The sequence below is a fragment of the Clarias gariepinus genome, chromosome 9, assembly GCF_024256425.1.
Source record: "Clarias gariepinus isolate MV-2021 ecotype Netherlands chromosome 9, CGAR_prim_01v2, whole genome shotgun sequence".
In the NCBI taxonomy this organism is placed as follows: Eukaryota; Metazoa; Chordata; class Actinopteri; order Siluriformes; family Clariidae; genus Clarias; species Clarias gariepinus.
Genome location: NC_071108.1, coordinates 14932755 through 14956370, shown reverse-complemented (window position 1 = coordinate 14956370; position 23616 = coordinate 14932755). Strand labels below are relative to the sequence as shown.

The 23616-nt window shown below is 37.7% G+C and overlaps 1 protein-coding gene across 2 annotated transcripts in view; it reads right to left on the bottom strand.

The window, feature by feature from the left end:
• Positions 1–23616, bottom strand: part of kcnq2a (potassium voltage-gated channel, KQT-like subfamily, member 2a) — a 48185-nt gene that overhangs the window by 7886 nt on the left and 16683 nt on the right. Inside the window, exons 5-15 of one of the 2 annotated variants that reach the window (XM_053503519.1) lie at positions 16461–16589; positions 15803–15913; positions 15569–15664; positions 7846–7940; positions 6593–6655; positions 6447–6476; positions 5863–5916; positions 2548–2738; positions 1996–2043; positions 1590–1607; positions 469–562 (exon numbers count right to left, since the gene is read on the bottom strand). In XM_053503519.1, the coding sequence (XP_053359494.1) occupies positions 469–562; positions 1590–1607; positions 1996–2043; positions 2548–2738; positions 5863–5916; positions 6447–6476; positions 6593–6655; positions 7846–7940; positions 15569–15664; positions 15803–15913; positions 16461–16589 (929 nt within the window). The remainder of the gene's footprint in view (positions 1–468; positions 563–1589; positions 1608–1995; positions 2044–2547; positions 2739–5862; positions 5917–6446; positions 6477–6592; positions 6656–7845; positions 7941–15568; positions 15665–15802; positions 15914–16460; positions 16590–23616) is intronic. The other variant, XM_053503520.1, reaches the window with a different exon arrangement.

Here is a 23616-nt window from a genome sequence, read left to right as displayed (position 1 = left end):
ATCTTTGCTCGTCTTGCCGAACGCTCACCAAAAAAAATGCGTTACTTGCAATCCAAGGTTTCACTGTATTGTATTTTAGGTTGCTTAACATGTCAATATATTAGAAAATATTAGAAAAATCTGAAAAGCAAAAATTTTTTATGGAACAAAAATTTTGATCCAGCATCTAATATTTATCTTTCAGTCTCAAACTAAAATCTTCTCTGTATAAGAAAAACAATACATTTGAAAAGGATTTTACAATACTTTGGAAAGGATTGTACAGTATATCGCACTACAAAATGTCTCAAATAAAGATTTATCCTGCTTAAAGTTATCTTTAAAAAACTGGTCAGTAATTTTAAGTAAGTTTTGAGTAGCTGTAAGCCCCATAGCAATCACTTAATACTCAGTGCATATATATTATTTAATAACTAATAAATAAAAACCTTTGCACAAAAAAATACAGTACATGTGGCCATCTCCTACCAGATTGCCCTTATGGTGAGTTTAAGTGCAGGAGACAAATCCTGTAGAAATTCATAATCTCTATCATCACCAAATTCTTCAGGAAAACTCGTTTCTATAACACACAAATCCACAAATTCTTTTAAAATCTACCAGGATTTCCATGAGCGTGGTAATTCAATTAGAATATTGCAGTATTGGAAAGGAATCTTGATATTAAAAACACAGATGCTTAGAAGCATAATCAAGTCAATTTATTACTTAATAGCAGAAGTTTATCCATAAATTGCATAATTATCTCTTCGCTTAAGTCTCAAGTGGCTTTTTAAACTGAAAATTTAGACATGCTTCATTATTCTCATCCTAAGATTAAATTGCATTATTAACCATGCACGAAACTTACCTGTAACACTGAATATTCAACCACGCTGTGCACATACAGTAAGACTCACAGCAAGGCATAGTGTATTTGGACTCTAGCGAGTACTACTCTACTACTGGCTGGCATGTTAAGAAGGTAGAAAATGTAAGAGGAATATATGTCATATGAATTGAGATATTAATATGAATTGAGATATGAATCATATGGTATGTGTTATATGAATTCTACATCCAATTCAAATGACATAATAGTCAGTGAGTCTTTAATAAAATCACTGAATATTGTAAACTAATTGTGTTTCCTCCCAAAACAGAGAGAAATCATCATGCAGGTAAATGCAAAGAATTTTTTGGGGAAAAAAAGAGCTTTGTTTGCAATACATTCAGTCATAAAAATACATTAATCACAAATGTACTAGAATGTAGTTGTGTATTTGATATTTTGTAATACCCCAAAGGAAATAATATCATTAAAAGAATTGAAGATTAATAACTTAGTAAATATGCATATTCAGGCATTTTACACATATACAGGCCGTTAGAAACCTCTGTTGGTGAGATGCAGGACTGTTGGTGAGATGCAGTTTATGACCGAGGGTGTTGCATAAAAAGCGAAACTTGTTAAGGCAAGCTGCAACTCAGTAATTAAAAAGCCATTTTTACACATGCACTCTTTTCCTTTTTCAGCTGCTCCTAGCTGAGCCTGTGTTATTGTGGCTTAACGTAAAAGAAACAACCCTAAAAAACATGATTTGTCTTACTGATCAACCCCTCAATTGCTGCCAAAATGTGGAGAGAGAGAAATGGGAAAGAAATGGTTAAAAGTCTCAGATGAAAATGATTTAAAGAACCACATGTCAATTATAAGCTCCAGACATTATGTGCCTAATTATTGTGTTGTGTGTGTATGAATGGACACATCTTGATTAAATGATGTCATGGTTTTGATGCTGAAAGTGAACATTTTGGGCCACCTTTTCAAAACGGATCATTTTCAATTAACAAATGTAGAAGGCTAATGACTATCTAAAACATTTTTGTCCGAGGCAGACAACTGACTGATAAAGCAGTTGCAGCTACTATATATACTTTTTTTTTTTTTTTTTACAACAAATTGCAATGTCATCTGGATGCTTTCTGTATCATATTTCTGGATCACAGCCTTACCTGGAGATCTCTTCATACCGAGGTCTTCATTCTGCATCTCAATCAGCACTTTTTTCAGTGAAGAAAAATGAGAAAGGAAGCGATGAGAGTGTAGACTGTAAGCAGGAAAAAATGAAATATAAAATATCTTTTTTTTTCTAAAGCTGATCACAGCATGGTATGAAGATGCAAAGAAACAAGCCAATGGAGGAGAGTTTTTCAAATTCCTGTGCATAACCTATGGTATGGGTTAATACAGTCAATGTAAGCTTGCATGTTATGGAAATAATTATGCCTCAGCTCTTTATATACAGTATAGCCTATGCTAATTAGTGGACTACATCTAACACCATCTATTACAGTATACATGACAGATCTGGAAAAAAGGCTGTGACAGCTGGTTCTCTGCCACTTAATACAATCTCTTCTTATTAAACAAGTAGTCATCATATTAAAGACCAAAACTCAAACTGAAACAGAAGCAGTAAATATAGGTGTGCGTGTGTGTGTGTGTGAAGTGTGTTTGCATGCATCAGTAAATACTTGATATATAAAAAGAAAAACAATTCCGACCTTCTGGGGTTTGACCCTCTTTCATCTTAATGGAATGTTTGGAGCCTTTTCGCTCACTGAAGTTCCAGCTCTTTGCCACTTTGCTAGGACTTTCTGCTGCTCCCTCGTCTGCTCCAGGTGATTTGGTCTCCTTTCCCCCTATACTTTTAGAGGGGCTGGAAAATGCTTTCTCTTTTAGGCTTGGCTTACAGCTAGGTAGGAAGCATTTTTGGGGGTGTACGAGTGAAACAGAAGCAAAAGGAGAGTCAAATTATTATTATGTACTGAAAACATACAGAACTGTACAAAAGGCTAGATCTACTCCTCATGTCTTAATATTTTGCTTCCAAAGAGCCAAACTCTCTTCTATTTTAACGTAATCTTTAGGAATATTTTGACTTAGGAGAATTTTTCAACTCTTGATTTTGGACCAGTTCCTGTACCTGACCAGTTTTAGATTTTTTCTTTTTTTAAGTCATGCAGTGACCTATAAAAACCTATCAAGCATAAAATACAATTATACTTAAGGCATGAACCAATAAGAAACAGGTAGTATTGATTAATATTGTACTGATTAATAGACTGGAGTTGATGAATGCTGAGTGGCCTTTAATGGACGAGAGGGGGAAAGAGGTTGCTGCTGAGGTTGTTACATGAACAACCAATTTTAAAAGTGCACCTTTAAGCATTTTGCAGCCTGTCACAGTAACACTTTCTGTCAGTTTCTTTAATTTAATCTGCATATAATGCAGTTAATTTAATAGGAAGAAATGTGGGTTGGCCCAAGACTTTTGCACAGTACACTGTAAACCCTAATGTTGTCTTTACTTATACAATCAAGTAATGTTGACTAAACATTACTTAAAATTTTGCATTTTGGACCCATCACTTAAAAATATAAGTTCATTTAACTTATTTACCATCAAAATGCATAAACTTAAGATTTCAAGTGTTGTGAACTCAAAATCATGATTAATCCTTTGGGGGAAAAAACATTTTCAAAAGGTCAATTTTCACAAATGTGAATGTGGCGTGGGCGGGGCGGCGGCTGACGACCAGCATGCTTTGCGGGGATGTCGGTGTGTTCACCATGTTGGGGAAGGGTGTTTGGGTTAGTGGCTTCGGCCCTGTTTGTGTGTGTGGGTAAGGGGTGACGGGTGAAATGTGCTCTGGTTCATGCTGAGGCTGAATTGGATGCTGGTTTCTGTGTGAATGTGCTGCTCATGCCGTACATGTTGTGTACCTAATAAAGTACTCTCCAACATTCTTTTCAGTGGAAAATTGTGGCATTTTGTCAATAAAAAAAATCTAAGCTTAAAAATGCTGTTCATTGTTTTATTTCAGTACGGTGTGCACAAAGCTTGCAGTCAAATATAAGAACATTGTTTAACAGGTTTAAGTTACATTTTCATGTTGAGTTAACTTAAATATATAAGTACACTTAAAAAAGAATTATACCAAGTGAACGCAATTTTTTAAGTACATTAAATAAGTGCTAAGTTTGTTGAACTAAATGATTTAAGTACAGTCTACAAAACCGCCAAGTTAAATAAACTTAAATATGCAAGTTTTGGAAGATTCCATTACTCAATTAAATTGAGGCAACGAGTTTACTCAATCAATTTAGTCCAATTAACTTATTAGGGTTTTCAGTGTACTGTACATGACAACACACTGCTGGAGAACCAGCAAATACTCCTGTGAAACAAGTAGAGCACCTAAAATTTTGTATGCTGGAAAACAGGATTATAAATAATACACACTAGAGTTACATAAAATTAAATAAGGCTTTAAATGTACCTCAGCATCAAAATCTGCCATTTTGGACACCAAATAAGCCAAAAAAAAAGTGTATTTCTAAGATGTGCAATAATATGTCAGAAAGTGAAGTACTGTACATTTTAATGTACTGTCAGTGTTAAAAATCTAATATAGTCATGATACTGTGTATTAATAATCACAATAATAACATTATTTTTTATATAATACTAAAACAGTTTTCACTCAGGCATGTTACTCCAATGACCCACAAAATAATTTTCTGTAACTTCAGTTTACATTGCTTCCATACTAAATGATTTCTTTATAATTATGAAAACAACTATCACACAAAAACAAAGAACGAGGACATTTGATGATGCATGCTGACATTACTGCCATGCAATCTACAGTGCACAGATGCTCCCACAGCCATGTCAAATGCATTGGACAAATTGCACATGCTAGCATGCTAAAAGTGTTTGTATGTGTTTGTGTTTGATCATGCTGAAAGTGTGCACTCTACCGTCTTCAAATTAGTTTGCAAGTACATTGTACTGTATGTTAGGTATCTTACAAAATAATAGGCATTAAGTGAAAGAAAACAGAAATTGTGTAAAATATGTATATTACATATTATAAATATGTATATAACACATCAGGTATAAGATTAACACGCTTGCCTTAAAGTAGTGCTCGAATTCGATTAGTGCCAAGTACTTTTTGAAACTAAAACAAACTTTGAGGAAAGCTTTGTGCATTGTCTGCAGTGCTAAAGACAATAACACAGAATTGGGCCAGATTTTAAAATTTTGGGATTTGTTGTTTGAGCATCTACTGTCAAATCATTCAATTTTTGTAAATGTAATTTAGACATTATAAATACAGATGAAACTGTGTTATCCATCGCAAGCTATTTTTCATCTTGCAATTAAGGTTGCATTAATAGGAATGACACAGACACTATCTGTATTTTCCACTGCTCTGAGCATTTTATTCAAAAGAAAAAGAGATTCCCAATAGAGGTTTTGTCTTATGATGGAATGAATGCAATGTCCTAACTGGTCCATGTTTGAAATTCTTTTTAAATTACAATTTATACATAACTAGGCTTACACATAATGCACAAAAGCCCATTGAGCAACTCTCTTTAATCTGTTGAAATGTCTCAGGCAGCACCACAAGCACCTCTTCTGCAGTTTCTCTCTCTCTCTGTCTATCTGTATTTGTCTGTCCTTCCATCCTTTGAATACTCCCTCTTTCCTGTTACATCTTCACTCAAAGCTAGAAATCTGTTCTTCGTAGTGATCATAGTTTACATATCAGAGTAGAATCTACTACTGAGGACAACACAACCACTGAAACAGAACAAACTGAGCGTAAAAATGCAGTGAACTGCTTTAAAAATTTTCAAAAAAAAAGTGGCACTTGACATTTTTATGACAAACAATAAATAGAAGGAACTTATTCGGAAACAGCGTCAAAAATGAGAAAAATATAGACAGGGAAAAACACACAGTTCCAAGTGCTGGAGAGAAATCCGGACGTGCAGATGTTAGTATCTGTGTGTTACGGTACCTATTGCATCTCGGGCAACACCCACAGAGGGTGTCTTTGTGTGAAATCTCACTACTGCAAAGTGTGGTTCAGTTGGTTTTGAGAGACACAAGAGATTGTACAAGGTGAAAAATGGTGAAGGCCATAATTAAGAGATAATTTATTGAGAAAACAATTTTACCTTGAAATATACACTTAATATTACAGTACAGTCTTTAACAGGTTATGCACTTGTCAAAAATGTACAGTTCTAGAATAAATTTAGGAATGTATTTGTATTGAACCTTTGAAGCCTTTGTAAACGGCGTAACGCAGTACTGATTGAAGGTGTTGTATGTATTGTGAGTCTTTACCTTGTACATACTGTACATGGAGCAGTACTATAATATAAAGTGCCACTTAACTGAATCTCCTATTTCTTTTTTCTTTTCTTTTTTTTTAAATAACAGATATCCAGAGAGAAATGCATGGACTGTTCATTCCTTTGAAGAATAATGCTGGTGCAGGAAACTCTTGAAAAAAACTGGCATGAATGATCGCTGTAATGAGTGGATTAAAAGTATAGACATTCAAAAACCTGTTAAAACTTAATCTATTTAACCAACCTGGGAGAAGCATCAGGATGTGAGTCCTTCCTTTGGATTAAAGAAAGAGAAAACAGAGCCTTACTTAGTCTCCTGTGCACTAAATACTGTTAGCACAAATAACTGGAGCAAGCCACTTAACATTAAAAGAAATGTATTGCTCCAACCTGAATGCTGACCTGCCAGACAGACTGCGCAAAAGGTCCAGCTGATTGAGCGGAGGGATTAGTCTGAGAAAATGAAAAATATATAAATTCACAGAATATACAGATGTGGTATATGCAACTACATATAAATTTTATACTACCAGTTAAGTCAAGTTTCTGACACATCTGCATAGAGAAGATTTTATTTGATTGATTGTTTGTTTATTAAATTTAATTCAATTCTATTCTATTCTATTTGTATAACACTTTTAACAATTGTCATTGTTGCAAATTACGAAAAAAATTAAAATTATGGAAATTTGTATGAAATTAAAAAAATGTATATGAATCAAAATAATCAGATTGTCAATGGTGGCAAGGAAAAAGTCCCTGACCTGGCAATAGGAAGAAAGCTTGAGAGGAACCTATGGAGTACAAAGGTGTGCAAAGCTGAGCTACTCGAGCGCTCCTGCAGGGCTGTGATTGGCTGAATAGTAAGGTCTCATCTGATTGGCTAAAGAGTACGAGTGACGCTCCAATGTGCCAGCAAAGTTTCAAAAACACATACACACAAATCCAGCAATGTTCACACACGTAAGTCGATTTTCACATGCACAGCCCATGATGCACTCATAAATTTTAAACATTCAAAAAATTTTACACAGTTGTACATATGTGAATTGTATATTATGAATATGTATATTTTTTTATGCATGTGAATGTGTTTTTTTGTGAATATCTATTTTTTCGTGCACGTGAATTGGGTTTTACGCATGTGAATTGGGTTACGCACGTGAACATCGTGTCTTTTGTGTGAATTATCTATAAGACCGATCTGCCTCCATGGGAACCAGACTCAACAGGGAACCCAGCCTGATTTGGGTGAAACGGATAGCAGAAATTGTTTTGCAGTCATACTATGTGTTAGCGGCTGGAAGTTCATGCTGGAAGTCTTTAAGTTAATATGGAGTCCAGTTCATTATTGGAGCTTGGGTAGAATGTAGAAAACTCCAGTCGTTAATACAGAGGGCAGGAAGAGAAAGTCTGCAGTGCTGGCACAGTAAAAGCTTCCCCACGCATTAAATAAAAAGTTCCTGTAGACATTCATGCAGATTGCATTACTTAAGGCCTAAAGGGATTTAATGGTTTATTATAACTGATGAGTGGCACCCGGAATACTCCATAGGAACCTATGACCCTATATTTAAGCAAAAGTACCACATTTTTCACACAATTCAACAATAGTTGATGATTGAAAAGCTTAAATACTTTACCTGTACATTGGAACAGACAATGTCTGCTCATAAAAGTCCCAGGTTGACCGCAGGTCTGTCCGAAAAAGGTTTGTTGCATAGAACCTCCAAGCAGTCTGATAATGAAAACAGAAAATTAATTTTGTTAATTAAAAATGTGTTTACAATATTCTTTTGTCACGTCCTATGGGAGGTAATTGAGAAATGCAGGAAAGATGACTTGCTTATAATAGCTAGCCACTATCAGATTCCTGTTTCAAAGCAATCTTTAAAGAAACAAATTAAAGCCGAAGTGATAGATCGGCTATGTGAATTGGAAGTTTTAACATTAGCTGATGCGGCTAGAGAGACTGACCCCTATGGCGAGAGGCAGGATGTGCTTGAGACAGGTAAAGAGGAGGTAGAGACGGCCAAGTCGGACACTAATGTGGACGTTGGACCTGTTTTGCCACCCTTTGAACCCTTTTCCCCAGGTACTCCCAGTTCGAGAGAGGAGTTACATACAAAGGTGAGACTGGCACCTCTGGAGGCAGAGGAGCAAAGCAGAGTTTTAGGCCGATAAGGAAGTGAGGCTGCGTAAATTGGATATTGAAGCAGCTATGAGCACTGCGATCCCTCCCACATAGCCAAGCCCCCCATTGGTGAGTAATAATTTGACTCATTCTGGTGCCACCTCATTGGATGTGGGAAAACACATTGCTTTGGTACCCAATTTTAGAGAATTGGAAGTGGACAGCTATTTGATTTATTTGACTAATTTGAATGAATAGCGACTTCTTTGGGTTGGCCTAAAGATGTGTGGTCACTGCTACTGCAATGCAAATTAGTCGGCAAGGCTTTAGAAGTCTACTCTCCTTTGTTGTTGGAAGATGGCTTAAAATATAATGTGGTTAAATCGGCCATACTCAGGGCATATGAGTTAGTTCCAGGGCCTACAGGCAACGGTTTCAGAATTGTAAGAAAAACACCACTCAAACATTCGTAGAATTTGCACGGGAGAAGTCAATTCTTTTTGACAAATGGTGCACCGCTAGTAAGGCCGATGACTTCATCTCACTTAGGAAGCTAATATTACTTGAGGATTTCAAGCCATGCCTTCCGAAAAGGATGGTAAGCTATTTAAATGAGCAAAAAGTGACTATGCTATCCCAAGCCACAGTCTTGGCAGACGAGTTTGTGCTTACACATAAAAATGATTTTCAGACAGTAGAAGTTGAAATGAGTTCAATTCCCAGAGCTGTACTGTACGTTCAGCCGCCCAACTAAAATGGTGAGCAGTCTAAAAAGACCCGAAAATGCTTTTATGCCATAAGAAAGGACATGTGATAGCTATCTGTCTAACCCTGAAGCGTAAACAGCAGTCTCAAAGAAAGGAAGTTGCATTGGTTAACTCTGATAGCTCATGTTTGTTACCTAAACAGGAAAAGGAATTGCCAGACCCCACTTTTTGCCTTTCTTGTTTAAAGGGTTTGTTTCATTGATGGGTAGGAAGGATGACCAATTATAAGCCCAGATATTGCGTGATACAGGGGCCGCACAGTTCTTTATATGTACCGATGTCCTCCCTTTCTTAAGTCAATCATCAGTTGGATCCAGTAGGCTAGTACAGAGCTTCAGTATGGAAGTTGTGAGAGTACCCATACATCGTATTCATCTTCAGTCTAATGTAGTTACTGATTTTGTAGAGGTAGAGGTCCCGCATTACCAGTAAAAGGTGTATCTTTCTTGAGTAATGACCAAGCTGGTGGGAAGGTGATACCTTCACTAGAGGTAATAGATGATCTACTTAAGATGATTTGTTTTAAAGATACCCAAGTGCATTTTCTGCATGCTTAGTTACACGTGCACAAGCAAAAAAAGATAATGACATATCTTCATCTGACTTATTCTTAGGTTCAGACGCCGAGTCTGGGGAACTGTCAGGAACCGAGTCCGGTGCCAGCGACCAGGTGAGGGAAGTTGTAATGGGCAACATTTTGCCCTTGGCAGTCACTCAGGAAAAACTTATCGAAGCTCAAAACGATGATCCTTCGTTGGCAAAATGCTTTAAAGCAGTGGAGAACTGCAAATTAAATAATGTTTTATTCGTTGATGGGTTACTTGTGCGAAAATGGCATAAAAGTACTTCTACAGAGGATGAGTGGAACGTAGTTTATCTGGTGGTAGCTCCCACTGTCTTTCGTCAGCAAGTTTTGTCATTAAAGCATGACTATGTGCTATCCGGACATCTAGAAATAACCAAAACTTATAATCGTATCCTTTAACATTTTTTTGGCCATGGCCTTAAGTGAGATGTAATACGGTATTGTAAGACTTGTCACATTTGTCAGTACGTGGGTAAACCTAATTAGGTGATCTCACCAACTCCGTTGATCCTGATCCCTGTTCTGGGCAAACCTTTTGAACATGTTATAGTAGACTGTTTGGGGCCTTTGCCAAAGTCTAAATCTGAAAATCAGTTTTTGCTCATGATTATGTGCACCGCTTCCAGATACCCAGAGGCTATCCCACTGCGCAAAGTTACAGCTGCTTGTGCTTATCTTCCTGAAAGTCAGGGAATGTTGGAAAGATTCCACCAGACATTAAAAGCAATGTTGAGGTAGTATTGTATTGAGACGGGCAATGACTGGGATGAGGGAGTTTCTTTGCTTCTATTTTCAATTCGAGGAACAATGCAAGAATCCCTGAGATTTAGTCTCTCTTTAGTCTTTTAGAGAATTGTTTTTTGGGCATACCGTAAGGAGATCGCTAAAAGTTTTAAAAGAGAGGATGTTGGGTATTGAGACGAGTGAGAAAACCAATGTGTTAGATTACAGAAGCAAATTTCGCGAGAGGCTACAGAAATCTTGTGCTTAGGCTTGTGACTCTTTGTCCAAAGTTTAAGGTGAGTTGAAAGCCCGTTATAATAAAAGTGCCGTGACCAGAGCTTTTTCAGATGGTGACTAAGTATTGGTCCTACTTCCTATTCCAGAGTCTTTGTTGTCCGCGTGATTTTCTGGGCCGTACAAAATTTTTGAGAAGAAAAGTGATACTGATTACGTTTTTTGTCAACAAATTTGTCATATTAACATTTTAAAAGCTTATCATGCTAGAGATGCTATAGAACCTTTCACTATTGGCAAGGGAAAGGATATAGTTTTCACAGTGGGTACTGCATGTGATCAGGGCTTAACAGTGGAGAAAGAGAATGGCGATTTGGATGGTTTTTGAAGGCTGACGGAGTCCCGTTGTCTGCCAGGTTACCACACTCCGAGACTCTGGCAAACTTGGCAAATTTTTTTACACCACCTTAATGCTGACCAAAGGCAAGATATAGTTGATCTCCTTACCCGGTTTCCTTCTACCTTGGGTGATGTTCCCACAATAACAAACATGCTACAGCATGACATTATAATAAACAACTCTCAGCCCATTAAACAGCATCCATATACACCATGTTCCAAATTATTATGCAAATGATATCTTTCTCTGATTTTCATAATTAGTTATTGCAAATGACAGTCAGTATAATTTTCAAGTCATCAACCATTACAGTATAATTTGAATTTTATTGAACAAACCTTCTAATGCTAATATTTATTTCAAAAATAAAAAACTGAAAATGCAATGTTCCAAATTATTATGCACTACAGAGTTTAAATATTTTATAGGTTGTAAAGAACTGAAAATGGGCTTTTGTTGTATTTGCAGCTTTAGGACTTCATATTTACTGAAATCAAAAGCTATTTCAATCAAAAACATCCTAACAGGGCATGTTACATCTGAACATAGGACCCCTTCTTTGATATCACCTTTACAATTCTTGAACTTTTGAGTTTTTGGACAGTTTCTGGTTAAATGTCTTGCAGGATGTCATAATAGCCTCCCAGAGCTGCTGTTTTGATGCGAATCACCTCCCACCCTCAGATCTTTTGCGTGAGGATGCTCCAAAGGTTTTAAATGGGGTTGAGGTCAGAATGGTGGCCACCATGAGTTTCTTATCTTTTATTCCCATAGCAGCCAATGACACAGAGTATTGACACAGTATTCTTTGCAGCATGAGATGGTGTGCTGTTGTGCATGAAGATGATTTTGCTATGGAAGGCACAGTTCTTCTTTTTGTACCATGGAAGAAAGTGGTCAGTCAATATACTTTGTAGGGGTCATTTTCACACCTTAAGGGACCCTACAGGGGCCTACCAGCTTCCTCCCCATGATTCCGGTCCAAAACATGACCATCCATCTGGACCATCCAGGGATGCACGACACTCATCAGTAAACAAGCCTGTTTAAAAACTTGTCTTCATGTATGCCAAAGCCCACTGTAACCGTTTCTGCTTGTCAGCATTGATTAGGGGTGGCCGAATAGTAGGTTTATGCACAACTGCAAGCCTTTAAAGGATCCTACACCTTGAGGTTCGCGGGACTCCAGAGGCACCAGCAGCTTTAAATAACTTTTTGCTGCTTTGTAATGGCATTTCAGCTGCTCTCTTCAACCAATGAATTTGGAACAACCTTCTTCAGTACTTTTCCTTTAATTGGGCTTATCTGGCAAACTAATTATCACACATGTCTGAGATTCATTTCAGTGATCCAAAGAGGCCTGAGACACAGTACCATCCATGAGTTTAATTTAAAAAGTAAACATTTAATGTTTATGACACTTAAATCCAATTTGCATAATAATTTGGAACGCGATGTAGACTTAATGCAGTTAAAAGAGGTTTAATGAAGCTAGAAACTCAGTACTTGTTGAAGAAGGGGTTAGCTAAGTCCAGCATTAGTCCTTGGAGCTCCCCATGTTTGTTGGTAGAAAAACCTGATAGTACTAAGCGTTTTTGCACCGACTATCGATGTGTGAATGCCGTGACGATACCCGATTGCTTTCCAATGCCAAGAATGGAAGATTGTGTTGACAGTGTAGGGTCAGCTAAGTTCCTCAGGAGGTTGGACCTTCTTAAAGGATACTGGCAAGTTCCCTTGACCCCCAGGGCATCCGAAATTTCGGCTTTCGTAACCCCGGAATGTTTCTTACAGTATAACGTTATGCCTTTTGGATTGCTGCGATATTTCAAAGACTGGTCAACTTGGTGCTCGCTGACGTTCCTAATTGCAATGCTTATCTTGACGACCTGGTCGTTTATTCACAGACTTGGCCCGAACATGTATCGTTGTTGGAGACCGTACTGAAGCGGCTAGAGAAAGCATCTTTGACTTTGAATCTTGCGAAATGTGAAATTGGCAAAGCAATAGTGACCTACCGCAAGGTGCGACAGGTCACAGCAAAAATTTCAGCAATTTAACAAGTTTCCTATGCCAAAAAACAGGCGAGAATTACACAGATTTTTGGGTATGGTTGGTTACTATCGGTGCTTTTGCTGGAACTTTTCTTCTGTTGCAGTTCCGCTAACTTCCCTACTTAGTCCTTTAGAACCTTTTGTGTAGTCACCAGATTGCTTTTGATAATATTCAAGCTCTATTGTGCAGCGAACCTGTGTTGTCTACCCCAGATTTCACAGTTGGATTTAAACTGTAGGTTGATGCAAGTGAGGTAGGAGCTGGTGCTTTTCTGTTACAGGAAGATAAGGATGGAATCAACCACCCTGTTTGTTACTTCTCAAATAGGTTCAGTAAAAGCCAGCGTAATTAATCAACGATAGAGAAGGAGGCTCTGGCCTTGCTGTTAGCACTGCAGAACTTACACAGATCATAACACGCTAACTTTTATTTCCCGTATGTGTAATCTGAACCGGAGGTTGATGAGATGGTCTCTCATCATTCAAAACTACGATCTTGACATTAGGTATAAAAAAGGTACGGATAATGTAGTGGCAGATGCGCTGTCCCGAGCTTAAATACTAGAATATTGCGTTGGTTCTTGCAAACATGTATGTTTGTTCTTGTGGGTGTGGGTGTTACATCCCATAGTATTTTTGGGTAGGTCGCATGTGTTTTTGTGCCTATGTCTTTCAGGTCCTGAGATTGGACATCGCACCCTTCAGTCATTGTTTCCAGCATGACCGCAATTCCCATGGGAACCAATGGTAGTATAAGAACTCAAAATTGATGCAGCCAGGAGCGTGGCTTTTTGTTTCATTTATATATGTATATTGTTGTTACGGTGACGCTATACTTCCGGTGTTCTAAATGTTGCCACAGTGATTTGTAAATGGTGTGTGTTTTACGCTAAGCTCTCCCTACGTGTATTGTTTCGCTCTGACTGCGCCCAGCACGAGTTCTTTGACGTTTCTCCATTAGGGTGTACCTAGGGTGTACATAAACAGCACGTAGAGTAAGACTTTGTTTGGACACACTAGATAGGAGAGAGAACTACTTGTTGTACTTATGTTATGTACTAGTTTGTGTAGTTAGTGGGCATCCCACGCCCTGGTTTTGTTTTCGTTTTGTTTATAGGTTAGATTGACTGGCGCGCATAAGTTAGAAGGTGTCCTGTTTTATTTATTTATTTGATTTTAGCTCTGCTCGGTGCTTCCACCGTAGAATGTGTTATTTAAAATTTTGTCTATATTTTCTATATTATTTTTTTCTCTACTTGTACTATTGGTTTCCACTGTGTGTTTTGGTGCTTTGAATTACTTTTAATTAAAACTCAGTGCTACTCTCGAGTTTGCCTCATTCCTGTCTTCAATATATTAAGCTTCCTTTATAAAAAAAAAGAAAGAAATTCATGTCGGCCATCTCCCTTAGACAAGGAATAGGAAATCGTAACTCTTTTTCCCCCCATATTTCTTTTTAGATATTATTTGTATTTTAGTGTTGTTTACACAAAGTCAATATTTAAAAGAGAGGCAGGGAATAAAAATTATGCATGATTTAAATAAATATTAAATATTTACAAATTAAAACATAATTGCTTAAGTATTTACCACATCACTGTGAATCCCTTAACTTGTTTTGGCACTAAGAGAAATTAAAACTGAGTCCTTCCGTGTGCAATTATGGGTTGATGTGAGCTCGATATAAATACAGCTGTTTGTGGAATGCCCCCAAGATTCTGAGAGGACATACAGTATACAAACAACTTACACCATAAAAACCAGACAAGGAGTTATTAAAAAAAAAAAAGTCCCAGGAAAGGTCCTGAAAAAGCATTTAAACACAAACAAACGAACAAAATACAAATCATGACTCTGAAGAAGCTGAAGAAACCCTCAGCTCCAAGACACTGATATCTTAAGTATACCCCCCAAAAGTGGTCTTTATGGTTGACTTGGAGATTTAGTGGGAAAAGTCTGATTTGGCCCCAAAATTGACCATTTTGGTAGAAAGCAACTCATTTGATGGTAAATCAGCCTAATAAAATCAGCCTGAGATCATCATGCCCATTGTGAAGCATGGAAGTGGTAGTATTATGTTAAATGGTTGCTTTTTTTCACGAAAGATAGGGTGGTTAGGGTTGAGAGCAAGCTTTTTATAAGAATAAAAAGTAAATAGTAATCTATGTAAATGATAGTCAAATAAATTATATTGAGGCTAACAATTCAGAGACATAAATACATTTGAATACATTTCATTACTATTTAAGGGACTTATTCAGATTTGTTTCTTTTACTATACGGTTAAATGTTAGGGGGAAAAAAAATCAATTCAAAATCTCAGCAAAACCATAATTTAATTCTATTCTTGCAATTGCTCAGGATGTGTGTCCCGGCTGAAACTAGTTATGAAAAACCCTGAAGGCTTCCATATATTTAATTCGGATCTGCAGCTGTGTCCTGCCTGTGGTGTGTGAAATGAGATTTACCTGAATAAGACCTGCAGCAGGGTTCCGGCGTTTCTCAAAATGCTTCTGTCTGTGCTGCTCCTGGACTTTCAGAGCAAAGCCCGAGCCCAGAATACCCTGAGAGGTTAAACATGTACTTTAGATGCAGTGAAAGGATGCAAATAAATTTGTACAAATAATAAGAGGATCCTTTTAAAATGTGTGTGCCTCTTATTCAAAAAACATTTCATTTTTGCAAGACTGTTGCAAACTTACTGCTGGCAAAGCAAAGAAAGCCACACCAATCAAGCTGAAGGTTGCAGCAATCAGGCGTCCATTCCATGTGATAGGAAACTTGTCCCCATAACCAATTGTGGTCAAAGTGATCTAGGAATAAAGATATGTTTCACATAATTTATAAAATCTCAGTTATGTATACTGGATTGTTTTTAATGTATTGTTTAGTTTTTAATTATAGTCCAAAAACCATAGTCCAATAACTAATTAGTTTCTGTAAAACAAAAGCCTATATTTATAACTAAGAAATTCGTCAACACGAAAATGGAAACAATTTTATTATTTTCCAACTATTATTATTATTATTATTATTATAGTTTATTAAACTTGTTTCTTTAAGAATTTTACAGAATTTTACAAATGATACAATTTTTCATATACAGTATTTTATTTATAAACATTAAGAATTCACACACTCCATTTGTCAATCAGTCTCTCTTCAGCAGGAACTCTGATGCCCATTTTCACATTAGTGGTCAACAGCATTTCTCGTCTATTCAGACAGTAATGGGATAGATTTCCTCAGCTATCCTCATTGCACATAAGAGTCTACAATCTCATTAGTCAACAGTGCTCTAGTGCTGGAGTGCACGAAAGCACAAGGGCCTGAGCTGATGTTAGTAGTTGCGATACTCACCAGCCCCCACCAGAGAGCATCAGCATATGTCTCGAACATCTCTGCATTATTATCTTTCTCTACTGAGTACACCAGAAAAGAGGCCAAGATAAGACAAAGAAAGCCTATGTACCATGCAGTGATGAGCTCCTGTGAGAAAACAAAACAGACAGCACATATTTACTATCTTAGATCTGTTTGCATTAGACTCTAGGCATGTGCTAATATTACATTTTCCAACCATAATAATTATGTAACCTTTTTAATAAGGTTTATAATAAGATCACAATATTGTGTATATGCAAATAACAGGGATATATTAATTATAATTATATTAAATAATTCCGCATCATGATACATTTTTTGTTTTAAAAGCTCATTCACAGGGATGTACCTGTATGCGACAGACCAATCACATAATCTAGAATTTAAAATGCTGTAATTTATCAAGGAAAAAAATAACCCCAGAATATTTTTATTACTATTATTATTCATTATACTATTATTATTTTAATTAGCATCTGAAATTGTAAAATGTTGCAATTCCTCTATATTTCTACAGAAGAAGCACTTTTAACTATTTACACATTGGCAGACAGCACAGCATCACGTGTGGTATGAGCAAATTATTTGTTTAGTTTGTTTAGAGCTTTGAACAATATCTTTAAAAAATTAATACCATTTAATTATTTTAAAAAATGTTATACTTATAGAATTGCAATACAAATCAAACCTGCACTGAAGTATCGTGTTCATTTTGTATCAGGAGGTCTCTGGTGATTCCCATCCCCCCAACCCTGACCATTTTAAAATTGCCTAAATTTACAACAAAAGTAAATGTTTGCAACCTAGTACAAAAAATTCTTTGAGTCTCCATAGCTTCATTTCCCATTCATGACACATGTACAGGGAGAGGGATTTTATGCAACTCTTCAGTCATAATTTGACAGAGTACTGTTAGCATATAAAGCTAGCTAGCATGTTTTAACTGGAGTAAGTCTGTGTCTTCCAATCAACAGTTAGGCTCTGTTCATCCTACCCATACGCCCCAGTATTAACACAGTTTATGGTTTTGAACCCTGATTCGTTTGGACTGTTTTCTGCACTCCGTGTTAATGACCATTAAACCCCCCCAAGAACATAAGTGGCACGTCATCTTTACCTCCAGCAATAGAGGGCAGTGTTGCCATAGATGGCTTATAAAAGTTTAACACTAGAAGTGCCGCGCCAGTATCACCTACTTTTAACACGATTCATCGGCCATATCATCGCCTATTGTTTTGAATGGGAAGCTGTCGCTGACATACAATGATCGCTAGATGGCGCTTTCACCCAAAGCAAATAGTTTAGCTACAAGATCAACCTGCACTTGGACAATGCGCTATTCATTCCCGCGTTGATAATCAGCGATATTTTTTTTCATATTCAACTGAGAAAATTTACTACAGAGTCTCTAAGGGGACAAAGGAAGAGAGAAAAAAAACATCAGAAAAAAAAGTCATGTTTTGCATTATAACCCAAAACTTTTGCGATATAACCCAAATCTTTTGCATTATAACCCCAAACTTTTGCGATACACCCCAAATCTTTTGTGCTCTAACCCAAAACTTTTGCTTTTTGGGTTAAAAAACAGGATTTTTTTTTTTTTTGCCATTTTTTCTTTCTCCTTTGTCCATTTAGGGGCTTCGTACTATAACAAAAACGAAATCTCTACTTAATTTTATAATGTTTTGAGAAAATTCATTAGTTTGTTCATTTTATTTGAAGCTTCTGAACTTGAATTGGATGTGTTTTTTAGTGTGCTGTAGATGGAGCAGGAGCAGCGATTTAGTTTTGAACTTGCTTCCGTGAAATTATCGCTAAAACAATGTAATGACCCCTCCTGAGGATATAAAGCTTTATTATTGCTTTCAATAAATCCGATCTACCACAGCAGATAATAAACTATGCTATTTCATAACTGAAGCAAACACCACGATTATGCCTCGTTTCGTTCAGTTTTGCTAGTGTTGTTACGGACAAGTAACCAACGATTAACACCTCCCAACCCCTTCTCAAAAGAGTGCCATAGTCCATTGTTAGTTTTAATGATTTGGCTGAAACTAATTATCACGAAGTACCCTACCATCAGCTGAAACTAATTCTATACATTTAACAGAAAATGTAGATGCAAATTGCAAATATATAAATATGCATGCTATTTTTAATAATGTATTTTGCAATCGATTTTGTCAACATATCTTTGCGGATGTATAGGCTTTTACAATAAAATCTTTATAACTTGACTCTGAAGTTTAAGCCAAAAAAACAGAAACATTCTTTCTAAACGGCTACACAGTTTGGGTGATTGCACGATCGCGCGGTGCATTTTATACAATGACTTTCTGTGGAATATTGATGAGATGGAATCGGACGGCGAGCAATGTGAGGTGTCAGATGCAGATGATGAGCAAGAGGGCGAAAGCGAATTAAATCTGAATGTTGAATCTGATTCAGAATCAGAATCAGACTCTGAAATTGAGTGTGCAGGGGACTCATTTCAAGAGGCAAGAGATGGCACAGTATGGGTTGAACAAAGGGCTGGAAACCCTCAGGGCAGAGCGCAAGAGTGCAATATAATGAAAGAAACCTCAGGGCCCACGCCTTATGCCAAGGGCATATATTACAAGTCTACAGTGTTTGATTGACACAGAAATGTGAGGAAAGATTAAGAAACACACTGAAGTGGAATCTGAACGAAACAATGCTGATAAGTTTAAGCTTACAGTTCAAGAACTAAAAGTATTCGTTGGTCTCATTTATTTGAGAGGTATCACAGGCGGTAAACGTATGAATCTGGATGATTACTGGTCCGCTGACTTGTAAAATCCTATTTTCAAAGAGACAATGTCTCGACAAAAATTAAGAGACATTATGCGCTATCTGCGGTTTGATGACAAGAACACAAGGGCTGCCCGACTTGTGAATGATAAATTTGCCATGATCTCAGAGATATTCGAGAAATTTGTGAAAAACAGCATTGCCTCTTACACACCTGATGTGAACATAAAATCCCTACTAAAGCGCACTGCCATTTCACGCAGTACATAGCCAATAAACCAGACAAGTTTGGTATCAAATTCTGGGTGGCCGCTGATGTTGAAACAAAATACATGTTGAACGCAATTCCCTATTTAGGAAAGGACGACAGTAGGGCGGCTGGTCAGCGGTTATCAGACACCGTTGTAATGCGTATTGTGGAGCCTTTCCTGGGGAAGGAAAGAAATATAACGCTTACGATTTACCAGGCAAAACGAAAAAAAAATGTATGCGTTCTGAGGACAATGCATCGGGCAGTTTCAACTGATAATGGCGAAAAGAAACTGCCTGAAACAATTTTCTACTACAACAGCACAGTTGGCGTAGAAAAGTTGGCGTTGATGTTATGGATCAAATGGTGCGGCTGTATTCAGTAAAGGGAGGCACCCTGTGCTGGCCTGTTGCTGTGTTTTACAACCTCCTAGACCTGGCGGCAATTAATGCACATATTCTATACAAATAGTGCATAAATGTGACCATAAGCAGGAGGAGATTTATTCTGGATTCGGTAAAGGAGCTATGTGCGCACCAGAAAACGGCAAAGGCAGCAGGGCCAATGGCAATGGCATGCAAGCAACCTTTACCTGAAACTTCTTTTTCCACCTGCGAAAAGGAGGCAGTGTCAAATTGGCAGATGTGCAGGGAACAAAACCTCTTATATATGCCAGACATGTAAGCGGCTTGTCTGTGGCAAATGCTCAAAGAATGCACCAAAGCTATGCTTGCAATGTTAATTAAGCGATGCAAGCACCATGGGCAAAATTCACAATGTTAAAGGGAACTTGTGTTTGTAAGCAAATGAAAATCAAGTCAGCAGATTTTCAGAGAACAAAACTTATGACATTTGCTAGAAATTAAACTAAATGAATTGTAAGCCTTATAATGGCGATACTTGCAAAACATCAGGTTTGTTGCCTAGCAACAATGAACGAAACAAGGCATAATCGTGGTGTTTGCTTCTATTATGACATAGCATAGTTTATTATCTGTGGCGGTGGATCTGATTTATTCAAACGCAATAATAAAGCTTTATATCCTCAGAAGGGGTCATTACATTGTTTTAGCGATAATTTCACGGCAGTGACTTCAAAACTAAATCGCTGTCCTGCTTCATCTAAAGCACTGTCACACTAAAAAAACACCCGAGTTCAAAAGCTTCGAATAGAATGAACGAACTTTTTTAAAATGAACGAACAAATCTTTGACAGAATGGAATGCCTTGAGGACTTTGAATGAGAAAATGTCAAACACAGCCTTCGTGAGCTACTCCATCATGATTAAGATCACTCTGTGTATGGATTCACAGTATCGCGCCCCACATTATCAAGGTCTACAGTTACGTCCATTGCAGCTAAGCGAGCAGAAGCAGCAGCTGAATTAGCAGCCAAAGAAGCAGAATACTCAATGATACACGAGATAGATGCTTGGAAATGTGAACTGGAAAAGTAAATGGCAAAGAAGGATCTAAAGGCAGCTAGAGCCAGACTGCAGGACCATGATCAAGAAATAGCTCAGAAAGCCAGCATTTATTCTTCAGACTCGAATACAGGGTAACAGCAGGATGTAAGATTTATAACACAGCAGCATGTGGTTCCAAGTCCCATTCAACGTCCTACTAACAACATAGTGACATCCTCATCTCTAAAATCTGATATATCTCAACTTGCTCAAGCTGTACAAGATAGCATATCTCTGAACAGGCTGCCTACAACAGAACCGCCTGTTTTCAGTGGTGATCCTATCCAGTTCATTGAGTGGAAGGCTGCTTTTGCATCACTTATTGATGGAAAGGCCATTTCTTCTGCTGACAAGCTGCATTATTTAAAAAGGTATGTTGGCGGGCCAGCTCATAAGTCTCTTGATGGCATTTTCTACAGGAATGATGATGAGGCTTATAAGGATGCATGGAGCAAGCTGAACCAAAAATATGGACAGCCATTCGTTATACAGAAGGCATTTAGAGAAAAACTGTCCAAATGGCTCAAGATTCAACCTAAGAATTCCAATGGTTTCAGAGAATTATCTGACTTCTTGAATGCATGTCATCAAGATATGCCACATGTCAAAAGGCTTGAAATACCGAATGACTGTGATTAGAACCAAAAACTTGTTCACAAATTACCAGATTGGGCAGCGGTGTGGTGGAACTGCCAGATCACGCAGACACTGATTGAGACTCATGACTTTCCAAAATGTAAAGATTTTGTGACCTTCAGGTCAATGGAAGCAGAGATTGCATGCATTCCGGTCATATCTTTTAGCACTCTTCATGCCTCTGACCCCACTTCAGAAAAATGCATCCTTAAGGACAGTAAAAGGAACAGAGGAACCCTAAAGCAAATTTTAAAATGTCTTTCTTCTGCAAGGATAGCAAACATAAGACTTACAACTGTCCTAAATTTGTGGCTAAATCTTTAGAAGAGAAACGAAAATATGTGAAGGAGAACAAACTGCTATGGGTGCATGAAACCAGGCCACAGTGCAAAAGACTGCCATTACCGGCTATCCTGTGAACCCCCTGTAGAGATAGACACCCAACATGTCTGCATGATGAAAATTACACAAGGAAAGTACTCTACACCAGTCTCAAACCAAGGCAACACAGAGCCAATTCCACATCTATCAAAATTACAAATAATGAGCAGTCCACCAATACGTCAATGATCTTACCAGTGTGAGTTCTGACCGATAGAAATTCGGGCTCCAAAACACTTGTTTATGCTCTGCTTAATATCCAACGCGATACTGTGTTTGTCGACTGAGAGCTGAGCAACAAGTTACAAGCTGACTCCTGTCCTGTGATTCCAAGTGAAAAGGTAACAGGGTTTAAATAAGAGGCTACAGCTCTCATCCCTACCTGTGAACCATATTCACATCCCTACCTGTGACACAGCACGAACGTATCTCTCTACAATCATGGACAAAATTCCAGCTCTGCACGAATGTGAGGTTGGTCTCTTGATAGGCTACAGCTGTCCAAGGGCTTTGGCACCAAAACAGGAGATTTTTGGTAGGAGACGACAAACCTTATGCAGTCTATACAAATCTTGGATGGAGCATTGTTGGTCGCCTGTCTTCACACTATGAATTTCAAAGCTTCAACACCATCTGTCATAGAGTTAACTTTAAAGAACTCCCCCCAGTGATTCCAGCAGATGTTATCAAAGTATTGGAATCTGACTTCAAAGATGCTGGTGAAGATAATAGAACTGTATCACAAGATGACATCCTTTTCTTGACTTAACTGCAGCGGTGCATTAGGAAAAACAACCACCGGCATTACGACATGCCTCTTCCCTTCAAAGAGAGACCTCGCTTAACAATAAGCAGCTTGCCATTGTAAGACTCAATAATTTTAAAAGTAAATTGCTAAAAGAGAAAAGGTACAAGGAACACTGTGTGGCATTTATGGAAGAGGTCATTAAGAGAGGTGATGCAGAAGAAGTGCATGATGAAGAAAAGGAAGGAGGGTCACCCCATCATGGGGTCACCCCATAATAGGGTGTATCATTCTAAGGAGCCAGACAAGCTCAGAATTGTCTTCAACTGCTCAGCCAAGTACCAGGGAACCAGCCTTAACGACCACTTGCTTTAAGGCCCAAATTTAATTAATAATCTGACGGGCATCCGTGTAAGATTCAGACAACATCCTGTAGCCCCCCTGTGCTACTGTACGTTAAAAAAATGTTCCACCAATTTCATGTGGAAGAAGCAGATCGAAAATATCTACGTTTTCTCTGGTGGAAAAATGGAGACTTATCTTTAAACCCACAAGAATACAGCATGAAGTTCCATCTTTTTGGTGCAACTTTATCACCAGGATGCGCCAACTATGGTCTGAAACATCTTGCTAAGGAGAATAAATGTATGTATCCTCTTGGCTCAAAATTCATCACAACAGATTTCTATGTAGATGATGGTGTCACCAGTGTAGTCAGCACAGAGGCAGCTATTCAGTTAGCAAGGGAGGCTTGACAATTGTGTGCCTTAAGGTGGTCTTGAACTGCACAAATTTGTCTTAAATGACAGAGTTGTCCTGGACAGCATTCCAATGTCTAAACGAGCTATTGACGTAAAATCATTTGACCTCACCTTCGAT